The following is an 18,972-nucleotide window of genomic DNA, read 5'->3' as shown; positions in this document are numbered from 1 at the left end:
TTAAAAATTCAAGACATTTAATATTGTTATTTCTTCCTTTTTTTTTCATATTTTTATTGATGAATCATATCTTCTATATGAGAAATTATATTTATACTAATAGGGTGTATAAATTTGACCTACTATTTTTAAAAATATAAATAAATATGATCTTCACATAAAAAAATAATAATTTTTTAATAATAAATTTCATTCTTTTTTAAATAATATACGTGAAACTTATACAGTCTATAACTATATCTAACATTACTCATCGTAGAAATATTAAACCAATGCATCTAATTCTTGTGTCCCATTTTGTGGCGCATTTTTGTCAAGTTATTTGTTAAAAAGTGATATTAACAATTTAATTTGGGTTCAAGTAAGAACTAATCCAATGATAAATAATTATATATATAATTTTTTGGTATAGAGAAATAATTATATTTGTAGTAATGAATAAGTTTATTTAATATTTATGAGTATATAATGGAAGGAATACTTTTGATAGAATTAACAACTTTCATGCAGGGAATAAGTGAGAAGGCGGAAGTGGGGCTTGTGGTGATAATGTAGCTGAAAGGTGGTAGGAATTTGGAGTTTTGTGGTGTCATCATCATGACTCATGAGTCATGTCCTGTCTGTCTCTACAGAAGAAGTAGGCATCGCTACTTTAGTTTGTGGGTGGTAGTGTCAGCACTCTACACCGTTGCTTCGTCCGCAATTGGCCTCCATTTGTTTGTGTGGAACTCGTCCTTGTGATAAAAAAATAAAGGGAAAATATAATTATAAGTATAATTGTATATTAATCTGTGTATTAATGTGATGTGATTGGTCAAAAAGTAAATTTTATTAAAAACAGTATTAATTTAAATTTTAAGTATGAATAAATCAGTATTGATACACAGATTAGTACACGACTGTGCTTGTATGTAGCAAAACTCAAAAATAAAATTATAGAAAATGCATCGATATTGGTATTAGTTTACTTATCTTCATATTCATCTTCATATTTATATAATATTTTTCTAAATTAATCTACATTAAATTATGCATTTTCCAAATTTTACATAGTTATAAATAGTAAAATTTGAAAGAATACTGTTCACTCTCCAAATATTATTATATTATTTATTCTGTCTCCTAACAATTAAAATCAACTTTATAAAATTTATATTAAGATGATTTTGATGTATAAAATTTATATTAAGTTGATGATACAAAATATTTTTTAGTACATATTAATATTTATTGATAAAACTGGTCATTTTGATATATGAAATTGATAATATTTAGATATATGAAATTGATATCTTGAGCACATTGTGCTAATTATAAAATATATAAAAATAATAATTTTAAGAAAAAGTAAAAAAATAAAAATATTTTATTATTATTTGATTCAAAGATGCATAATCTAATGTGGGAGTTTTTCTTGATATGTAAAATCAATTTTCAAAAGATATGATTTTAAAGATGCGTATAGAGAAACCAATACTAATACTCTTATCCGAGGGTCTTTCTTTTACTCAGCAAGCTCAATATCATTACTAAATTTGCTATCGAGAGTTAAAATATAAAGAGGAATGGGGGTGGTAAAATAGGAAAAAGATACCATATAGTAACATATGAGGTGAGTAGATTTTATAGTATTTGTTAATGACGTGTCTCGCATCTATTTGCTTTCGACAGTCACCTAAGAAAATGAAGCTTGATGGCCTGGAGTGTCAAAAAACAACTCTAATGCCTAAGTTAATTTTAGCTCCACGGAAATACTGAGAGAGAAAGAGAATGATACCCCCGAATTGTATATGTGCCAGGGCTTTTATACTTCCCTCATCCGATGGGATCACTGTTCTTCCTGTACTTGAGGTGTTTGCCCCTACCTTAAGTGGCATGTCATCGCATTTAATGCAGCATGTCAGAGACAAGTTTTCCCACCAGCATCTCCAGCCAAAGCTCCATGTTGGTGCATTTAATACGGTGTGATTCCCTGCAAGTCATCTGGTTAGTGGCGTGCCCGTGTGAACACTGTCCCTTCTCTCTGCCTTGGCCCGAGCCCCCCTGCTTTCTTATCGATTGGTAAGCTTGCAGCATTTCGGCTGTACGCCTTAGTAGAGAAGAGTCAGGCTTAATCAGAAGAGGGAAGAATAATCCAATGCAACTTTCTATTCACTTGTGGGGTTGGGGCGGTTTGCAGGGGACCACCACGGCTCCTCCCTTCTTGAGAATCCATACATACCTTATCAGTATATGGACAACTATCTCTTGAGTACTAGTTTAGGTTTGGCCTCAATGGGAAAATAACACAGCACCTAACAACGTATCTTCACAGACCAAGAACTACGAGATTGCCCCTTTCATTCTGGAGGTGATGGAGGGATCGCACCATTCTAGCCTTTTTTTCATGCTTTTCCCAAGGTCTGGAGAAAGCTGCAATCTCCAATTAACTCGCATATTCATGACATACGGGAATGATAGGAATGTTGTTTCCTAGGTTGATAGCAACAAAAACCGCCTCTCGTCCTCTGTCTCGAGGCTCACATTCGTCTTGCTAGGGCGTCTTCCAGGAACCCTGGAGCTCCTGAGGGTCACGACAACTCTTAATATTTTGAAGGGTACCATTGGTCTACAATTACCTCTTCTATACACCTAAATATGGTGAGAAGCTCCTACGAAGTATCCAAATTCGTTATCTTGGAGGCTCCCGGGGCCCACTGCGGCACCGTCGACTCAAAGGAGTTTGTCAAGAAAGTCGCATTGTTTCCCTTCATGATCACAAATGGCTTGCAGTTCCTTTCGGTCATCCCGTCCTAGACATTTTGGACTATCTTGAGTTGGCCCCATTACAGCTTCATCCCAACACGTGGAGAATTTTGATGTCATGCTGCATCGTTTGGCGTCAAGTCCTGGAAGTCGAGGGGAATACTACCCAACTTGATAGCAAGGGAGTTCTTTTTTGCGCACGAGGTGTGGCTCCACAATGACAACATGTGCAGCTTCCACTCCTGTATCAAGTATAGGGTTGCTCGCTTGGAACTTGCTTTTGCAGTGTCATGGAATGGTTCAAGAGATTTTTCTTTGTGTCAAGACACAGTTGGGAATTTCTCGCTAGTGAAGGCCGCCCCCCAAGAATTCCATGTTCGAGCTGTGTGGGAAGTTGTTCTAGATGACAATGAGTTTTCTCAAAATTTGTCCAACCAAGAAAAAGCTCGTTTGAGTCTATCCTTGGGTTGAATACCACTAGGAGGAGGTTTGGACCAACACCCTGATGACTAAAGCCAACATTGACTGATTTCTGATAATGCCAGATCAGTCGTGCTTATGTGGCTGCCACTTCTTGAGGGAGCTCCTCGCCCCTTGGAGCAAAAAGAGTCCTTTAAGTCCATAGTCAGAAGGGAAGGGGAAAAATTAAATATTGAAGGTGAGACGTCGTCGAGAACTAGCAGCAGCACTAAGTTCGAGCAGGAGTCCCCCCTTTTATTTTGAGGCCTTGGTAAGTCTTCATAGGCTCCGCCCTCTACCCTACCAGGTGACCAAGTGTCGATCGAGAATCTTAGCTAGGATAAGGAAGAGCTTGATATGGCCTTCTTCTCAGCCTTGTTTGAGCCTGCTCTAAAGGGCTCTCGCAAACCTAATGTGTCATTCAAAGACACCATTGGGATCCCTCATACTCCTAAACGACGAGGCTGTGGCACATACCATTGTCGACTCGGTCATCAACGCACCTCCTGGAGGTTGGAGCTTAGTCCTGTCGATCACCATGAGGATCACTGGCTAGAACATCCATGGGCTTGGGAACCCATGAGCTGTTCAATCCCTTCAAACTCTGGTTCGGAGAGAAGATCTTGACATCCTATTCCTCTAAGAAACAAAATTAGGTAGGGGTAAATTGGAATTTCTTAAATTTATGTTGCAGTTCTCTAGTTTTATTGTTGTTGATTGTGATGGTTGGAGTGAAAGTTTGAGTATTTTTTGAAAATTTGATATAATTTTAGAGCTTCATAGTTATTCATAAAATCACATTGATACATGGATTGGTGATTCATTATCTCATGTAAAATGGCAACTTGCTGGTGTATATGGTCATCCTGAGATATCTAGAAGGACTCAAGTATGGAATTTAGTGAAATTTTTGCGATCTGCTAATTGTGTGGCTTGGCTATGTTTCAGTGACTTTAATTAAATCCTTGTACAATATTATGAGAAACTAGGAGGGTTAGTTAGGCCTCATAATTAGATTATGGAGTTCCGTAATTTTGTTGATTATTTTCAATTGATGGATTTGAGCTTCTTGTGTTTCCCTTTCACTTGATGTAATAAGAGAGAGGGAGGGGATAGAGTCTCTGAACATCTAGACCATTTCTTGGCAAATGCTGCATGGTTGGAGTTTTATCCTCAAGCTATTGTGAAACATATGCTATTTTATTATTTTGATCATTTGTCAATCTGTTTGTCTTTGATTGGTTGGAATTCAAATTTGCTATATGATTGTAAACCGTTTCGTTTTAAAGCTATGTGGGCTCGTGTACTTGATTGTGAGGATGTTATTAGGAGGAGTTTGGCTTTTAAGAAGGGGAGTGGTGTTGTATCATCTGTGCTTTTCTCTATTTCTAATTGTATTCGTAATCTCAAAAAGTGGAATAAGGATAGTTTTGAAAATATTCAGAGTCAGATTCATGAAAAACAAGCACAATTAAGAGATCTGTACAATTTATTAATTTCATTTCCGGCGATAGCTACTGGGTCAATAAAGTTACTTAAGGAGGAAATTCATGAGCTTTTGGAAAGGGAAGAGATTTTGTGGAAACAACACTCTAATGTCCAGTGGCTAAGTGATGGGGATCAAAATACAAAGTATTTTCATTCAAAGGTTTTCACAAATATATAAGCGAAATTGAATCCATGGTATTCTTAGTGTTGAGGGTTGTTGGTTTGAGAATGAAGCGATGTATGTTGACATTTTCTCTTCAGCCAGTTCTGGACAAGTTAACTATTTACTGCCTCTTATACAACCCTGAGTTACAAAGGCCATGACCTCTTTTTTACCTGTTGAATTTCACTCAGATGAAGTTTAGAAGGCATGAAATCAAATGCACCCTCATAAATCCCCAAGCCCTGGTGGTATGTCTCCATTTTTCTTTCTACAATATTGGCATGTGGTAGGCAGAGATGTAACTGCTGTTTTTTTATCTATATTGAATTCTGGATAGTTACCTACTGATTTGAATCATATATTTATCGTTCTTGTTCCTAAAATGAATCATCTTAATAAGCTTGGAGATTTTAGGCCTATAAGTTTATGCAACATTATCTATAAGCTAGTTTCCAAAGTGTTGGCTAATCGATTGAAGACAATCTTACCAATTGTTATTTCTGACAATCAAAAGTGCCTTGTTCCTAGACGAAAAATTACGAATAATATTCTTGTCGCCTCTGAAATTCTTAATTTTTTACATCACAGAACTCATGAGAAGAAAGGCTTTTTGTCAATAAAACTCGATGTGAGTAAAACTTACGATAGAGTGGAATAAACTTTTCTTGAGAATGTAACAAGTCAAATGAGATTTACTAAAAAATGGGTATCTTTGATGAGGATGTGTATTTTTACTGTTTCATATTTAGCCTTGGTGAACAATGTGTCTCATGGTCCTATTATTCCTTCTCGAGGATTACGTCAAGGGGATCCTTTATCCCCTTATCGTTTTCTCATTTGTGCTAAAGGACTAGTTTCATTGTTAAAGAAGGCTGAAAATGATGGATGTTTAAGGGTATTTAGCTGTGTCAGGATTGCCCTCATATCAATAATCTCTTCTTTGCTGATGGTTGCATATTATTTTGTCGAGCTACACTCAAGGATAATATTTAGATTCAGTCTTTGTTGTTGCAGTATGAGGAAGCCTCTGGTCAACAAGTTAATCGAGATAAAACTTCAATATGCTTTAGTAAAAACACAATAGCTGAGATTCGGGATAGCATATTGGGAGTATGGCAGGTGGGAAGAGCTGTCATTCGTGATAAGTATTTAGGATTGCCATATTTTATTGGTCGATCAAAGAAATGAGTTTTCAATGGTATTAAAAATCGAGTGTAAAAGAAATTACAAGGGTAGAAAGAGAAAATACTATCATAGTTCGGGAAGGAGATTTTAATTAAAGTTGTAGCTTAATCTATCTCAGCCTATTCTATGAGTTGTTTCAAATTTCCAACTAGTTTGTGGAAGGAATTTGAGCAATTATTAGCATAATTTTGGTGGGGGTAGAAGTGTGATGAAAAAAATAATACGTTGGATGCGTTGGAATGATTTGTGTAAATCTAAGTTTGATGGGGGAATGAGTTTATGTCGTTTGGAGAATTTTAATCTTGCTTTACTAGCAAAACAATGGTAGAAATTGCTTCAATAGTCATATTCTTTGTTCTATAAGGTATTTAAAGCAAAATATTCTCCCAATTCTTCTTTCCTTGATTCTAGATTGAGTTATAATCCTTCTTATGCTTGCAGAGAAATAAGTCAAGCCAAATGGATCGTGCAACAAGGTTGTTAATGAAAAGTTGGAACTGGTTAGCAAATTAAAATTTGGAAGGATCGTTGGCTTGATTATGTAATATTATTTACTACTGGTGGGGATTTGGATTATGATGCAAGAGTGAGTGACTTAATTAATAGCGAAGCTTTTCAATGGAATAGGTTAAAATTGTCTAGGAATTTCCTAAAAGTGGTACAAGATGCTATCTTGAATGCTATCTTGAAGATACTCAACTTTGGATGATAAGATTGTTTGAGAGGATTAGAAAAATGGAGTGTTTATAGTTAAATCAACTTATAGAAGAGTGTCAAGGACTAAGTCTAATAATGAGGAAGGTGAAAGCTCTATTGCTATTGTTTGGAAGAAAGTTTGGAAGACCATATGGACTATGAATGCCCTGGGTAAAATAAAGTAGTTTGCTTGGTGATTATGCCATGATATCCTTCATACAACTTCTTTACTTTAAAGACGACACTTGGAGATTGAGGAGTGTTGTCCCCTATGTAAGAAGCAGGTTGAAAGTTCCCATCATACTATATTATCTTATGAGCAGATCCAGGACGTATAGGTACGACAATTTCCTAATTCTTTTCATGATTTTCATTCCAGCCCAGATATTATTTTCTTTGCAATTTGGTGTTGCCTGTTAGTCTGGAGTTTGTGGTATAGAAGAAATAGGGCTGGTTTGGATACCCAAACTCATCTCATCTCATTTAATCATTATAATTTTCACAAATTTTCACACAAAATATAATAAACAATTTAACGTTTTCAAATGCCAAAACAAAACTAATATTAAAAAATTATATTATAACAATATTTTATTCAACTTTTAACAAAATATCTCATCTCATCTTAACTATGTAACCAAATGATGCCTTAGCAATCTTCCAACATCAATATATTCCTCCAAATGTTGATGTACAACATGGATTGTATATGCTTCAAAGTTATCATCAAGTACACTCTCACCCTTTACCAGGAGTTAGAGATAGGTATCTTAGTTGGCAACATCCTCCACTTTATAGAGTCAAAGTAAATGTAGATGGAGTTTTGTTTTTTGAGTTGAATAAATCAAATGTGGGTGATGTTCTATGAGATCATTCGGGTTCTGTTTTAATGGTTGTGTGTGATGTTATGCATAATGTGTGTTCTAATGAAACAATTGAAGCTCTGGCTATATTGAAGTTTGTAATTTATATCTCATATGGGTTTTCCTCGACTCATAGTTGAAACTGATTCACAAACCATAGTTAATATGTTGAATGTTGACATGAAGGATTTATCAAAAGAAAGGACTATTCTTGCAGATGTTAAGAGTTTGTCCAATGGTTTTCAAGCTATTAAGTTTTGCTATACTCATGAAGCAAATTCTATGGCACACACCATGCTAGAAGTTGCAAACATGTGGAAGATACTAAATTGTAGTGGTATTCTATCCATGAGATTGTTAGACAGAGTGTCACTGTTAAGATATCTATGTAAATCTACTTGAATATTGTTATATTGGATATATGACTATGTCAAAACGGGAACAACTCTTCTCATATGAAATCTTGATTTCATCTTAACTTTTCAAATTTTAATTTTTAAAATAAACAATTTTATTTTAAAATATTCATTTTATTTTATTTTTATAATTGAGAAGTGGGTTACAAAGAAATTATGTAAAAATAAATGCACCAACTAACATGACTTGATGTGATATATTAGATTCTAGAGTAGTTATAATGTATTACATGAAATCGTGTCAGTTTGTGAGATTACTCTTTGTTAGTAGTGCAATGGTTGGAAAAATTTTATTGTACGGTATGGTATTTATGGGATTTTTGGGAGGAGCTTAAGGAAGTTATCCAGTTTTTTGAGTACATAGTGACCCATCAGTTTCATGAAGGAAATAAACTGGCAAATTTTCTGGCAAGATTGGGGGAGGGAGGAATTAATTGTATATACAGGAATTCCAATGATTTGTCCCGTCAAGCGAGGGGATTGATGAGAACAGATTATTTGGGGCTGTCAAGTCTTACAGAATAAATGGGAGAGTATCTCTACATTGCAATTGGCATTACGTTTATGTTAGTTATTGGCTTTACATTGGTTTTATGTTAGGTCCGTCGTTCTTTTATGTTGGTTTCATTGTTTACGTTGGATGGGCAAATTATTTAATTCTTTAATTAGTTTTGTTGCTGGTTTTTGTATAGATCATTTTGAATTCTTTGGTTAGTCTTGTTTATTTTGTTTATACTTGGGGTGGATTTATTGTTTATTTGTAACTCCCCTAGTATGATATTAAGGATTGATTGGTTGTTTCCAAGATATTCCTCCGCCATAAGTAAGGGCTTTTAATAATTTTGGAGAGAGGTCATTTTTGGACACGTGGCCTCGACTTTTTAAAAAAAAAAAATTTCTTTATAATTATGATTGTCAAATAATTATAATTATACATTTTAAAATTTGAATCTTACAAATCAAATCATGTCAAATGATATGTGGTGTAAAAGTCTTCAAACAAAATTATGCTTATCACTATAATTTTTTAAACATTTAAGTACAAATATATCCATGGAGCAAATATTTTAACAAATAGCTTCAAAGAAAATGATTGGAAAAATTAATATGAGGTCCTTCCCTTCCTAGAAGGGTAAGGTGAATGTCCTTTCTTTCTTTCTTTTGAAAGGTAAGGCGATGGTTAGGGTTTTACTAAAAATAGCATGATAGAGATTACTTCACAGAGTTGAACAGTTAGCTATGGCAGAAGAATTACAACAACTATGAGAAGGATTTACTTTGACAGAGGAAGAGAAAGAAGAAGTATCTTTCACAGTTGAAGAAACAAGAAGGGGAGATGTTAGAGGTCAAAACTACTTAATAATACTTATATTCTTTTGAATTGAAACATCAATAAGGAAGCTTTCAAAACAACTATGACTAAAATTTGGAATCCAGAGGGATGGCTAGTTTTTAAGGAGGTATGGCATAACAGATTTCTTGTAGAATTTCATAAAGTAATGATTATAGAGAGGGTGCTTAATGGTAGACCATGATCCTTTGACAAAAACCTTATTTGTATTCAAGACTTTTCTACTACCATACCTCCTACTGAGCTAGTTTTTACATATGAGCCTTTTTGGATCCAATTACATGGTATGCATTTGGCTGCTATGACCTTAAAAGGTGGGGACCGTATTGGTTCCACAGTAGGGGAAGAATTGACAGTAGATTTAGATGAAGATGGAGTTGGCTGGAGTAAGTCCCTTAGAGTTAGAATCAATCTAGACATCACTAAACCTTTAGCTCGAGGAAGAATGATCAGAATTGATGGAAAGCTAAGGTGGATTGAAATCAAATATGAGAGACTACCTCTTTTCTATTTTCAGTGTGGAGTCATTAAACATCTGGATAGGGGTTGTGCAATGGATAAAGCAATGAAAAATTTAACAGCTAAGTCAAAATCTCAATATGGTCAATGGCTAAGGGCTTCATCAATCAATTCCAATGGTGCTGGAGATAAAAGATTTGGGGGGAATGCTAATAAATCACAGATTAATACTCCTCAAGATATGGGAGAAAGGGAAGCAAGTAGAGAAATCATTATTTAACAGCCTCAACTGTTTTATCAGGAAGATTCTCACTTGATTTAAAATCCAAGCCACACTGATGACATGGAATTCAGTCATATACAGATGTATAACAAGGTGTATGAAGTCCCTCACATGGAGCAAGCATAGCAATCCACTATCATTGACTTAAATAAGAACATGAGAGGAAAGGAAAACGATGCAGGAAAATCAAGTATGGAAGAAGTTATGGTGGGTCCTAGCAGAACCTTGAGGTTATCTTCTAGAGTGCAGCTCAACAGCTGCAAGCCAATTAGTCAACTTGGTCCCACAAAAATATATTTGATTGAAGCTGTTAAAACTGCAACTAATAAAGTTAGTTGGAAGAGCAGAGCAAGAGAGGTAGGTTTGTCAAGAGCAGCTGCAATGAAATCTATGGATATTATATCTTTTGAGTTAACTTGTAGAAAAAGAGAAAAACCAGAGGAAGAAAGCAGTGTTCAGATCACTGCATCCAAAAAACACAAAAGAATGCTCCTTCCTGTTAAGAGCTTAAATCAGGAATCTATGGCAAATGCTGTTAAGCTACCCCACCAACAAAAATGAGGTGCATAAGTTGGAACTATCGAGAGTTTAGGAACCCTCAAATAGTTCAAGAGCTTCACTTCATGGTGAAGCAAAGTGCCTAGTGCCCACACAGTCTTCCTCATTGAGACTAAAAGTAAGAGGGAGAAAATGGGAAAAATAAGAAATAGGTTGCTTTTTGACAGGAGTTTTGTAGTGGATAGCAGAGGCTTCAATGGAGGCCTTGCACTTTTGTGGAGTTCTAATGTACATGTAGAATTGGACTCCTATACTAACTGCCATATTTCAGTATCTGTTATCGATCCAAACAATAGAAAGCGTCACCTACTCACTGTTTTTTATGGGAATTCCAACATCGCAACAAGAGAAGCAAGTTAGCAGTTACTAATAATGTTAAAATTAGCTGATAACAAACCATGGTTATGCATGAGTGATTACAATGAAATCCTACAACAAAATGAAAAAATTGGAGGTGCTTCAAGAACTTATTCTTAGATGGAATCATTAAGACAAGTTCTACAGCAAACCGACTTGAGGGATATCGGATATAGAGGTCCTAAATACACATACACATGGGCTAACAATAGAGATGGAGAAGCATTCACCAACGAAAGGTTAGATTGAGTTTGTGCCAATTCTCAATACAACAGCTTGTATCAAAACATCATTGTTAATACAATAGCAGCTTGTAACTCGGATCATCACTTTCTATTTATAAATATGAATACTTAGCGTTAGTTTTCAAAAAAAAAGACCAGAGTATTTAGATATGAATATTGTTGAGGACAAAAACCAGAATGCCATGATTTAGTTTCAGTAGCTTGGAATGCAAACCTTACTACTGAAAAGACAATTGCAGTAGTGTCACACAATTTGACCAGGTGTAAGGTTAAACTTAGCAACTGGAGTTAAGGTTAGGAATAAAAAAAAAAATAAGAGAGTGGTTGAAGCAAGCATAGCCAGAATGTATCACATACAAGAGAGCAACACAAGATCAGATTTAGAAGAGATAATAGCTTCAAAAAGAGGTGAATATAAAATTAAAGGAAGAGGAAGTCAGATGGAGACAAAGATGGCTTAAATAGGGGGATAAAAATGCAAACTATTTTCACACATGTGCTTCACAAAGGTGCAAATCAAACTATATCAGAAGCATCTGTGGTGAGAATGGCTAGATTCACAACTCTCCTCAAGGGATCATTCAAAAATTTCAAGATTATTTCACTAAGATGTATACTACATCAAATCCTACTGCCCAGACATAATGTTTGCGAACTTTGAATTTATTGATTTTAGAAGAGATGAACAACAGACTTATTAGATCATTTTTTATTTTATTTTTTGAAGTAGAAGAAGCAGTTTTTAGTATAAACCCAATGAGTTCACTAGGTCCGGATGGTTTTTCAGCAGGATCTTTTCAGCAACATTGATAGATACTAGGTAATGACCTTTGTGAAATAGTGATTTTGGCTTTGAACACAAACAATTGGGATAGCACAATTAATGATACATATATTGTTCTAATTCCCAAAATAAAAAAACCCCACACAAGTTTTAGAATTTCGTCCACTCAGCTTGTGTAGTGTTACATACAAGATTATTGCCAAGGTCCTAGCATAAAGATTGAAGACTATTTTGCCTAAAATTATAGCTCTAATTCAAAGTGCTTTTATACATGGGGAGAAATTTCTGACAATGTTATAGTGGCTTAAGAAGCATTACATTCAATGCACTGTAGAGTAAAAGGAATAGATGGCTATATGGCTTTAAAGATGAACATGAGCAAAGCATATGACAAATTGGAATGGAGCTTTATAAAGGCAATAATGGAGAGGTTGAGATTTGATAAAAAATGGATGGATCTCATACTAAGTTGTGTTAATTCAGTATCTTACTCCCTCCTAATTAATGGAATCCCTCAACCAGATTTCTTACCCTCAAGAGGAATTAGATAGGGTGATCCTATATCATTGTATCTATTTATAATATTCTCTAAAGCACTCAGCCAATTACTCTACAAAGCAGAAAGTGAAAATGTAATTTCTGGACTACCTATGGCAAGGAGACAGTTAACAATAAGTCATATATTCTTTGTAGATGATTTCTTGTTATTCTGTCAAGTTTCATCAATACAATGGAGTAGTATGCTTCACTTGATAGGTCTATATGAATCATCTTCTGGTCAAAGAATGAACAAAGAACAATCTGTTATATTCTTCAGTCAGAACACAAAGGATTCTACAAAAAATAGTATTTTCAGTGTTGCAAGAGTGAGATCTACTACTTCCTATGAAACCTATCTAGGATTACCAATTTTGGTAGGCAGGTCCAGAATTAAAGTATTCAAGAATATTTTGGATGATAAGGTGAGAGACAAACTTAGCAATTGGAAACTGAAATTTTTATCAAAGGCTGACAAGAAAGTGTTGCTTAAATCAATGATACCACCAATTCCTACCTACTCTATGGGAGTCTTCAAATTGCCTAAAGGATTGCTGCAAGAACTTAACAAATTTATGAAATGATACCGGTAGGGTTAGATTAATCAAGAAAGGAAGCTTAGCTGGGTTAATTGGCAGTAAGTGGGAAGGTCCAAAGCTACAGGGGGATTGGGGTTTAGAGACTTTGAAAACTTTAGTCTTGCTTTGTTAGCCAAGCAAGGTTGGAGGATTCTTAAAAATCTCAATTCTTTAGCAGCAACTATGTTAAAAAACAAATATTTTTCCAATACCAATTTTTTCAATGCCAAGTTCGGAAGCAACCCCTTGTATATTTGGAGAAGTATCATATTGTTACAAGAAGGGACCTCATGGAGAATTGGGAATGGTAAGTCAGTTAGAATATGGCAGGATAAATGGCTACCACAACCCACTTCATTGAAACCTCAAACTGGTATTAATATCTCAGGGCCAGAAGCAAAAGTTGAGAGTCTTATTGAAGAAGAAACAATGGCATGGGATCTTAAACTAATCCAGCCAACATTTTCACAGCAAGAAGCTGATCTTAAAAGTTAGATCTCCCTTATAAATTGTAACAAAAAATGACATTTTAAGATGGAGATGCACATCCAATGGAATATTCACAGTGAGGAGTGCATATTATCTTCAAGAGGAAATTCAAGATAGGCAAAAGGTTTAGTGCTCTCAAACAACTCAAACTCAAGAAGAATGGACCAAGATTTAGAAGTTACCAATCATACCAGTAACCAAGAATTTTATGTGGAGAGCTTGCCTCAATATTTTACCAACTAAGGCTAATCTATGCAAGAAGAAAATTTTGGAAGATCCAACATGTCCAATCTGCTTAAGGGAACCGGAAACAATTGAGCATATACTATGGGAGTGTCTCTCAACTATAGATATCTTGGGGCAATGTTTAAGGAAAATTTTAAAAATCAAGATATATTACAACAGTTTCAGGAATCTAGTGGAAGACATATTCAGGAAGCCTAACCAAGAGGAATTGACAAAACTTTTTATGATCTTATATAACATGTGGTGGAGAAGGAATCAATATGTATTTAAAAACATTATGATTAATCCCAACTATGTTATACACAGGAACCAACAAATGCTACAAGACTTAGCTTCACCAATACACAAGGCATGCACTCAGCCAACAAGACCTACTACAAGTGGTACCACATGGATGCCACCTCCACAAGGTTTTTGTAAAATCAACTGGGATGTAGTAGTTGACAAACCGCATTGCAAGATTGGAATTGGCATAATGGTGAGAGACGAACAAGGAAATTTCCTGACTACCATGAGGAAGAACCAAGTATCATCTCCTGAGCCACAACTAGAAGAAGCATTAACGAATCTCACAACTATCAGGTTTGGCATTGATTTGGGAATGAGGAAGGTTGTAATGGAAGGTGACTCAAAAAGAGTAGTAGAAGCAACTTAACAACAATTGGAAGATGATTGCAATTTTTGATTGCAATTTTGGTTTGATCATATATGAAATCAGAGCTAGGTTCACTTGTTTTGATGCTTGTAAAATTAAGCATACATATCAAGTTGCAAATGTACTAGCTCATACACTAGGCAATAATGCTTTGTCGATACTAGACTGTATAGTGGCTATGGGGGAACCTTCTGTATGTATTCACTCTATTTTGCACAACAGTTAATGTATGAAATGGTGTTTCTTCAAAAAAAAAAAAAAAAGGAAATTATTGCGGGCAAAATGGTAACTACGAATTATAAAGAAACTTTGAAAAATCTTCAAAAATCCCCATCCCCTGAAGAAAAGGAAAAAGAAAAGAAAGAAAGAAACTAGAGAGAGGGCACAGATGATTAGAACAATCTCAATGGATTAGCTAAAAAAAAATGTCGGAGCTATAGGACAAAATATCGTGCGCATTAGATTATGCAAAGTGTATAAACAATTAATTGATTGTATAAAATATTAATTTATGCTACAATAAATGCAAAATAAAAGTCATTTTTGCTCTTTACTATAGATGAACCAAATATTAAAATAATATTATTTTTATTCCACGCTGTGCATTGCATTTCTTTTCTTGGTTAAATTTTATTAACCATGTATTTAATTAGAGAGTAATGTTACTCATCATCTCAATTCTCGTCATCTTCTTATCATCTTATGATGTGACATTAGATGATTAGAAATTATTTATTATATTTTATTTATGAACCTATCATCTAATACCACATTATGAGATGATGAGAAATGGAATGATGAATATATTTTTTCTTAATTAGAATATCATTACTAATTAATATATAATTGATAGAATAGTAAAATATGATGAAAATAAATAAATTAAAAATATTAATTTATTATTATATAATAAATAAATAGATAATTCAATATAAAAATTATTCGTAAATAAAATAGGCAAATAAATTCACCTCATATTAACTAAAGAAAAAAGCTACATAGTCTGATATTATTTACACAACCTCTACATACTATTTTTTTTTTTAAGTTTTTATTATTTTTTTCTTTTATCAAATATTTAATATATAGATAATGAATATAAGAATTCAATTAGTTTAAGAATAATAAATTTAAAATAAATTAAAAAAATATTAAAAAATGTAGTTTGTATAAGTTGAATATTATTGTTATAAGTAATGTTACGTATGATCAGTTTTATATATTTTTTATATATTTTATTAATATAAGTGACTGCATTAATTTTTTTAATATTTAACTAATTATATCAATAAAATACATAAAAGAATTTAAAAAAATGACTGTATAAAATTTTTCCCTGGCTATTAACTAAAATTTGAATTTGGCTTCGGCCTTGACCAATCCGACGTGAGTTCTATTAGATGCTTAACAGCAAGATCACACGTGGCAAGCAAACGTGTCCTTTCCGGTGGAGCAAAATCCAGAAGCCAACGAACTAGGACGCGAAATCGTCCACATTCATTCTTCTCCAAACCTACACAGCTCCCCCGTTACATCTCTCTCTCTCTCTCTGTTTATAGCCTTAATTCATGTCGTTCTTCCATTTCTTTCATCAGCCACTGCTCTGGTTGCGAGAGAGAGAGAGAGAGAGTGCTCGTGTGTGTGTATAGATATTTGAAGATGATGAGCACGAGAAAAGGTGAGAAGGAAGAGAGTCTTCCTTCATACCATGTTATTCACAAGCTCCCTCCCGGTGATAGCCCTTACGTTCGTGCCAAGCACGTCCAGGTACTGTTTCACCTTTTAGTTTCCATTTATTATTTAATTCCCCTTCTGTTTTCTTTTCTTCTTCTTTTGCTGCTGATTTGCGATGTGCGGCTTTCCTTAATGATCGGACATCTATATGAAGTTTCACGAGGGAATTCATCGGGGATTCTGTAATATAAAATTGCTTAACCCTTCAATATGTGGTCTCAAAATTGCGAATATAATTTTTCTTTTTTACGTTTGATTTATGACTAGGAATTCATTTACTATGTCATTTTGGATTAAAATGGCCAAAATTTTCCAACATGAACGTATATGTTTTTCTTGTCATTTTTTTTTTTTTTTTTTGGCATAGGAGCCTGAGTTCCGTTAATTTTTTTGGACTTGAGCTAAGGTGCAATTGGCAATCGATCTAAATGAGGTACTCATACTGTGCTGGGTTTGTGCAGCTGGTTGAGAAGGATCCAGAATCGGCTATAGTTTTCTTTTGGAAGGCGATAAATGCGGGTGACAGAATAGATAGCGCCCTCAAAGACATGGCAGTGGTTATGAAACAGCAAGATAGAGCAGAAGAAGCCATTGAAGCGATCAGATCTTTCAGGGATCGTTGCTCCAAGCAAGCTCAGGAATCCTTGGACAACGTCCTCATCGATTTGTACAAGGTACTCACGTTACAGTAGCATCATGAATTTACATTCTTTTTTTTCCTTTCAAATTAGTTTGTAAATAGAATAATAATCAGAAGATTAAATTCACCATTTTTTATCTCCGAAGCATATGGTATCAGACTGTTTTATCCAAGATAGTTCTTAATAATGCTCCTATATCATGATGTGGTCCAACCCAATTCGAAGGGGTCCAAGTGTCTGTAACCAAATTCTGCGTTTTTAATTGAATAGGTTTTTTCTTCTTCTTTGTATTTAGCAGAGACATAGTGAAGTTAGAACTGAGAATTTTGTTAAAAATTGTTACTGGATATTTTTAGGATGGGGTGAAAAAAAAAGGAAAAAACTTTCATAAGAAAAAAAGATAGGGTAAAAAGAAGGAATCTACCTGGCCCAAAAAAGGAAAAGAGGGGAACTCAAATCTTACAAGATTCCAAATTTTCTTTTTCCTTGTCCTCTGCTTCAGAACCAAACAGCACATGAAATCCTTGGACCTCTTACGGTTTGCATGAAAAAGAAATTTAAGAGATGAAATTCTCTGACTTACTTCTCCTTTCTTGCAATGATGGTACTTATGACTACTAACCATAAGCATTTTAACAGAAATGTGGGAGAATCGAGGAGCAAATTGAGTTACTAAAGCAGAAGCTTCGGATGATTCACCAAGGAGAGGCCTTTAACGGCAAGGCTACCAAAACAGGTCGCTCTCGTGGAAAGAAGTTCCAAGTCACCATCAAGCAAGAGACCTCCAGGATACTGGTACTAGATTACTTTAATTACCTATTTGCTGTCTCTTATTCTTTCTGGTCGTTTAGCACTCAAGTCTGTGCTAGACTTTGATTTACTGGCGGTTTATTCTTTCATAATTATCAAATAAAGAGATTTGATTTTCATAATAATTAAGTATTATTTACCCTTATCTCATCTTCTATGTAATTTTCCTATAAATAGGACTTAATTCCTTGTGAATATTCAATCACAATTAAGAATATTAAAAATATAGTCTCAAAGTCTATCTCATTCTTATTCTTTTTTCCATTTCAATTTCTGTCATATATTCTATTTTCTATCTGTAAGAGTTTGTCAGAACTGAAATTTTGAGGGAGAATTGTAAGTATGAACCCACCTCGCATTTCCCATCCCCAATTTCATGATTTAGTTGTCAGAACAAACATTTGACACTGGAAGCCTGTGTGACACAGGGAAACTTGGGTTGGGCGTACATGAAACAAGGAAACCATATGGCTGCAGAAGTGGTTTATCAGAAAGCTCAGTTAATCGACCCTGATGCGAACAAGGCCTGCAACCTGTGCCTCTGCCTGATCAAGCAAACTCGATACACCGATGCAAGAATGGTTCTTGAAGATGTACTGCAGGGTAAACTCTCAGGGTCCTCGGATTCTAAGTCAAGAAAACGTGCAGAGGAGTTACTGCAGGAGCTAGAGCAATACCAATCTCAACTATCTTCTTCGAGCCTGTCATCAATATTAAGCATAGAAGATGATTTCAAGGAGGGGGTTGAACAGTTTGTGAACCAACCGGCACCAATCAGATCAAGGAGACTGCCCATCTTTGAAGAGATCTCTCCATTTAGGAATCAGTTAGCTTGTTGATTCTTTTTTTTTCTTTTTAGTTTTTCACTTCTTCGTTTGTGGCAATCTGTGTGCGAGCGTCAGGATGGTGGATAGATATTAGATTCCCTTGGATCAGGAGACGTGAGCCTTTGAAAGTAGCTGTATATTTTTCTTCACCTATCAAGAAATAAAAATAAACCGTGTATTTTTCCTCTAGACCTTTGTGAAGAGACACCTCGCTGTCAAGTGGACCTCACTTCCGTGACTTGTGTCAAATGGCAGTTAACGATTAGCACCTGCCGTTTAGGCTTCCTTTGTACAGTGAGATCAGATAATTTTTAAATAGAAGAAAAATAGTTTAAATTAAAATATTTTATAAAGTTTCTAAATATAAAAGAGTACATTTAAATAAAAATATTATAAATTTATA

General features: G+C 34.7%; 1 protein-coding gene across 1 annotated transcript; it reads left to right on the top strand.

The window, feature by feature from the left end:
* The first annotated feature begins 16,064 nt into the window (after positions 1 to 16,064).
* Positions 16,065 to 18,758, top strand: LOC122316357 (protein SULFUR DEFICIENCY-INDUCED 1-like). Its single transcript, XM_043132887.1, has 4 exons — positions 16,065 to 16,324; positions 16,753 to 16,965; positions 17,572 to 17,727; positions 18,171 to 18,758. Exons 1-4 carry the CDS (start codon positions 16,217 to 16,219, stop codon positions 18,579 to 18,581), a joined length of 888 nt encoding a protein of 295 aa, XP_042988821.1. The 5' UTR covers positions 16,065 to 16,216; the 3' UTR covers positions 18,582 to 18,758.
* Positions 18,759 to 18,972: the final 214 nt, after the last annotated feature.

The sequence above is a fragment of the Carya illinoinensis genome, chromosome 1, assembly GCF_018687715.1.
Source record: "Carya illinoinensis cultivar Pawnee chromosome 1, C.illinoinensisPawnee_v1, whole genome shotgun sequence".
Lineage (NCBI taxonomy): Eukaryota > Viridiplantae > Streptophyta > Magnoliopsida > Fagales > Juglandaceae > Carya > Carya illinoinensis.
The sequence above is the reverse complement of the archived record's forward strand: the minus strand, read 5'-3'. Positions and strand labels throughout refer to the sequence as shown.